The sequence below is a fragment of the Myxocyprinus asiaticus genome, chromosome 36 (genome assembly GCF_019703515.2).
Source record: "Myxocyprinus asiaticus isolate MX2 ecotype Aquarium Trade chromosome 36, UBuf_Myxa_2, whole genome shotgun sequence".
In the NCBI taxonomy this organism is placed as follows: Eukaryota; Metazoa; Chordata; class Actinopteri; order Cypriniformes; family Catostomidae; genus Myxocyprinus; species Myxocyprinus asiaticus.
Window position 1 is genome coordinate 1255001 of NC_059379.1, and position 5000 is coordinate 1260000.

Consider the following 5000-nt stretch of genomic DNA (forward strand, 5'->3'; position numbering starts at 1 on the left):
GACCCAGGCTTGGCTTTTTAACAAATATTTTGGAAAAAGAGAAAGAACATAACTTTAAGTCCTTCATCCATGTTCTTCCTGAGAAAATTACACCATGTTGTGTAACTAATGTGATATTGGGACAAACTGTAAAAGAAAATAAGCATTGCTACTACAGTATATATATTGCTGAAAATGCATTAAATATATATCCCATTAACATGATAAGTACCCGCAATTATAGAATACCCTCTAGTTTTATGCTGACTTTAAAGATAAATCATTCCCATTTCAATCACATAAGCACATCAGTGCATCACAGAATGTTTGTCCTGGCAATGCCAGTCAGGTGTTTTCCATCATAAATCACATGTGTTCTGAAACATGAGTCAGGTTATAAAGCGAGAGGCTCATGCCAGAGGAAGACCGTTCCTGACACTGATGAGAGGTGATGACAGTGGCTGTTTGGAACTCATGCCAGTGAGTAATCAGAACACACTCACATTAACCGTAAATTCTCCCTGCGTTCCAAACGGCATAAATGATGCCTTCGAAGGGCACTCTGAAAGGAGAACTGTCATAGTCATAATAGGCATCTGTGAGGTTGTTCTAAACAGAATTTCCAATAAAAAATGACTTAAAAAGTGAGTTCAGAATGAGTCTCACACTTTTAAGCCCTCCAAAACTCTAAAAGTGGATGTTAAAGGGGGTCTGGGTATCTCAGCGAGTACTGACGCTGACTATCACACCTGGAGTCGTGAGTTCGAATCCAGGGTGTGCTGAGTGACTCCAGCCAGGTCTCCTAAGCAACCAAATGGCCCGGTTGCTAGGGAGGGTAGAGTCACATGGGTAACCTCCTCGTGGTCACTATAATGTATGCACTCTCAGTGGGGTGCGTGGTGAGTTGTGCGTGGATGCCGTGGAGAATAGTGTGAAGCCTCCACACGCGCTATGTCTCTGTGGTAACGCGCTCAACAAGTCACGTGATAAGATGCACGGATTGACGGTCTCAGACGCGGAGGCTACTGAGATTCGTCCTCCGCCATCCGGATTGAGGCGAGTCACTACGCCACCACGAGGACTTAGAGTGTATTGGGAATTGGGCATTCCAAACTGGGGAGAAATAATTAAAAAAAAAGTGGATGTTCAAGTCTTCAAATTGAATAGCACTTAGCCCAGGATTGGCCTAGACGGAAACTGCGCAGTCTCTTTTCATTTTCTGTGCTAATTTTTAGGGAAGGTCTACGGAATTCTGCGGAACGAATTTTAACATAGGAAAATGTATGCAATGTATGTAACGTTCCTGAGAGTCCTACACTCTTATTGGTAGCTAAAAACATTTAAAAAAATTTGCCAAAATATTTCATAAACAAACATGCATGGGATGGGAAATGCATAGAACTTTTATGAATGACAGATGTCGCAATTCCGTGGAATTCTGTGGCGTTTTCTGCAGAGATCTGTATACACAGATTCCATCTGCGCTGCTTCTAAATGGACTACACCCTCTCTCTCATATGTAGTGCCGTGAAATCGAGTCATTAATAGTTTTTTTCGAACAGATCATGTAAATGAACCAGTTAAAATGAACAAAGTGCAGAGACTGAGTGTTGGGAAACCCAGTTCATTTTATGGAATCGGTGTGTTCAGATGGTCCATGTAAATGAACAAGCTCACATTCTGTAACGGATACACTTGAGCCTCGTGCAGTCTTAAAGTGACTTTGCCAGAATCACTTTCAGCCAAAGAGAGGGATAAGTGCAGTGGGATGCAGCAGTTTGAGAGAGAGAGAGAGCCACACGCAGCTGCAGTGTGTGCGTTTGGGTTTTGTGTCTTTTTGTTTCATTAAATTTTATTGTGACCGTTCGGCCGGTCCCCGCCTCCTCCTTTCCCATTTTAACCTTGTTACATTGGTGCTGAAGCCCGGGAAGGAGGAGGGATACGCTGTCGTGGAGTCCTCACCACTGCCATCCACCCAAAGGAGCAGCTGCGGCCGTCCGCCAGAGGACGGAGGAGTCGCTGCCGGCCGCCTGGACGAGGAAGAATGGCTGCCATCTGTGAGGGGAGGAGGGGCTCGCTGCCGGCCACCTGGAACGGTGGAGCCACTGCCAGGGGTGGAGGGGCATTCCATCCACCAGGGGTCGGAGGACTTGTTCCGGAGGAGCGGCTGTCGTCCGACAGAGGGTGGAGGAGTAATCTAAAAATTTCATATTTGGGGGTCCATAAAATTTTTTTGAAAACCCCCTGATCAAGGGCTCTGAATCTGTGTGGACTGTGTGGAGCTCAAGTTCCTCACAACAACAAAAGAGGACCTGTTATATTTCACCACAGCTGTTCTGACAGACTTGACACAACTCCCCTTAAAGGTTCTCCTTTCATTCAGTCCATAGCACCTCTTTGGTTTAGCTTGTTCCTCAGATTCCACTTTGGGAAAGACACTGTGGAGAAACTGGCACTCAAGTATAAATAGAGTACGTTCAGTTCAGACATTCTTACCATGAGCTGCATGTCACAATCACACATCATCAGCAACACAAGGGTGAACACTTCAGTACGAAGCCCGTTAGAGGACAGGGACAGCTTTATCTCTGAAATAGTTTTGCGTTCCCTCATGGAAGCCACATCCCGCCACCGAATAAAATGAGAAAAGGTATTTTTCATTCTGACAGTGTGTTTGAACTCACTCAAATTGCTAACAAAAAAGCAACAAAAGTACCATGGTTATATGATACTACTGTACCATGTTGTTTTGGACATCAGTCCCGGTAATACCATGGTTTTCTTTGAAGTACCTTGGAGTACCGTGTCAGTCCCATAGCAATGGAAAATATGATTCTTATTCAGTACCATAAAGTACCATGTTACTGTTACTATGCAAGCATGAAAAACCATGATGCTGACAGTGAATGACTGTTTTATGGATCGGATAAGTTCTGCTCTATGATTGTTCCAACTAAAGGTTCAAATTTAAGGTGAGTGAGTTTAGGTGTGTGCCACAAAAAAATTCCACATGAAGGACAGTGGATTAGTGAGACACGCTGAGCATGAGTTCCACAGATAAAATTAGAGGAGAATCTATTATCATGTGTTGCAACGCATCTGTTCACAGACCTTACTGAACGCTATTGTTAGAGCCACACACACACATGTTGGTATCACACTCACACACAAACATATACACACACACACACACACACTCACATACGTACACACACACACACACACACACACACACACACATGTTGGTGCAGCTATCATTATGAGGACTCTCCATAGACATAATGATTTTTATACTGTACAAACTATAGATTCTATCCCCTAACCCTAACCCTACCCCTAAACCTAACCCTCACAAAAAACTTTCTGTATTTTTACATTTTTAATAAAACATCGTTTAGTATGTTTTTTAAGTGATTTGAATTATGGGGACACTAGAAATGTCCATAAACCACATTTATAGTATAATACCCTTGTAATTACCAGTTTATAACCTAAAAAAAAGTCCTCGTAAACCACTTAAACCTGCCAACACACACACACACACACACTGACACACACACACACACACACACACACACACACACAGACACACGTTGGTATCACACACACACACACACACACACACACACACGTTGGTATCACACACACACACACACACACACACACGTTGGTATCACACAAACACACACACACACACACACGTTGGTATCACACACACACACACACGTTGGTATCACACAAACACACACACATGTTGGTATCACACACACACACACACATGTTGGTATCACACACACAGACACACATGTTGGTATCACACAAACACACACACACACACTGGTATCAAACACACAGACACACACATGTTGATATCACACAAACACACACACACATATGTTGGTATCACACACACACACACACACACACATACACACGTTGGTATCACACACACACATACACACACATGTTGGTATCACACAAACACACACACACACACACATGTTGGTATCACACAAACACACACACACACACGTTGGTATCACACACACATGTTGGTATCACAAACACATGTTGGTATCACACACAAACACACATACACACATTGGTATCACACACACATGTTGGTATCACACACAAACACACATACACACATTGGTATCACAAACACATGTTGGTATCACATACAAACACACATTGGTATCACAAACACATGTTGGTATCACACACAAACACACATACACACATTGGTATCACACACACATGTTGGTATCACACACACACACACACAGACACACATTGGTGTCACACACACATGTTGGTATCACACAAATATATATTAGTCAATAATTGTCACACATTGAACTGAATTTATGTTTCTCACACCATATAATCTAAAAGCTTATGTTTAAATGTTTAATATTAGTGGTGTAGACAAATGTATGAATTTCTTTATAAAAAAATAAAAATGTAAGTTATTTATTATTATTGTAGTTGTTGTTGTTGTTATTTTTGTTACTTTTGTTATTATAACTATTGTTATTGCTTTTGTTATTATTATTATTATTATTATTATTGAATGGTTGAATTGAAGCAGACAGTGAAGGAAAAGAAGTCAGCAAGTGTCCAGCATACTGTACATGGGAACTCTTTCAATACTGTGTGCAGAGCTGGAATTACATTTTTCTTTTTTTTTTTTTCTTTTTTTATTACCCCAAAAAAAATGTCCAAAACAAAAATGTAAAGATTCGTAAAGGGCATGTGTGTGTGTGAGCTAAGCTCATATATATATATATATATATATATATATATATATATATATATATATAATAATATATATAATAAATAATAATTCTAATCTGACCTTCCTCTGCTGTTTCTCCCACGCGGGGTCGAGCAGTAGATCTCTGTCCCACTCATCCTCCTGTGTCATATACTCATCCAACACATATCCATCACTATTATTATACTGCATCTCCATCATGATCATTGTAGATGACTCTCTGATGATCTGCTGTGTGTCT

At 41.1% G+C, this 5000-nt stretch overlaps 1 protein-coding gene across 1 annotated transcript in view; it reads right to left on the reverse strand.

Annotated features, from left to right (window-relative positions):
- LOC127426649 (alpha-actinin-2-like) overlaps positions 1-4986 on the reverse strand; it is a 40187-nt gene extending 35201 nt beyond the window's left edge. Inside the window, exon 1 of the mRNA XM_051673589.1 lies at positions 4841-4986. Within this exon, the coding sequence (XP_051529549.1) occupies positions 4841-4966 (126 nt within the window). The 5' untranslated portion in view covers positions 4967-4986. The remainder of the gene's footprint in view (positions 1-4840) is intronic.
- Positions 4987-5000: the final 14 nt, after the last annotated feature.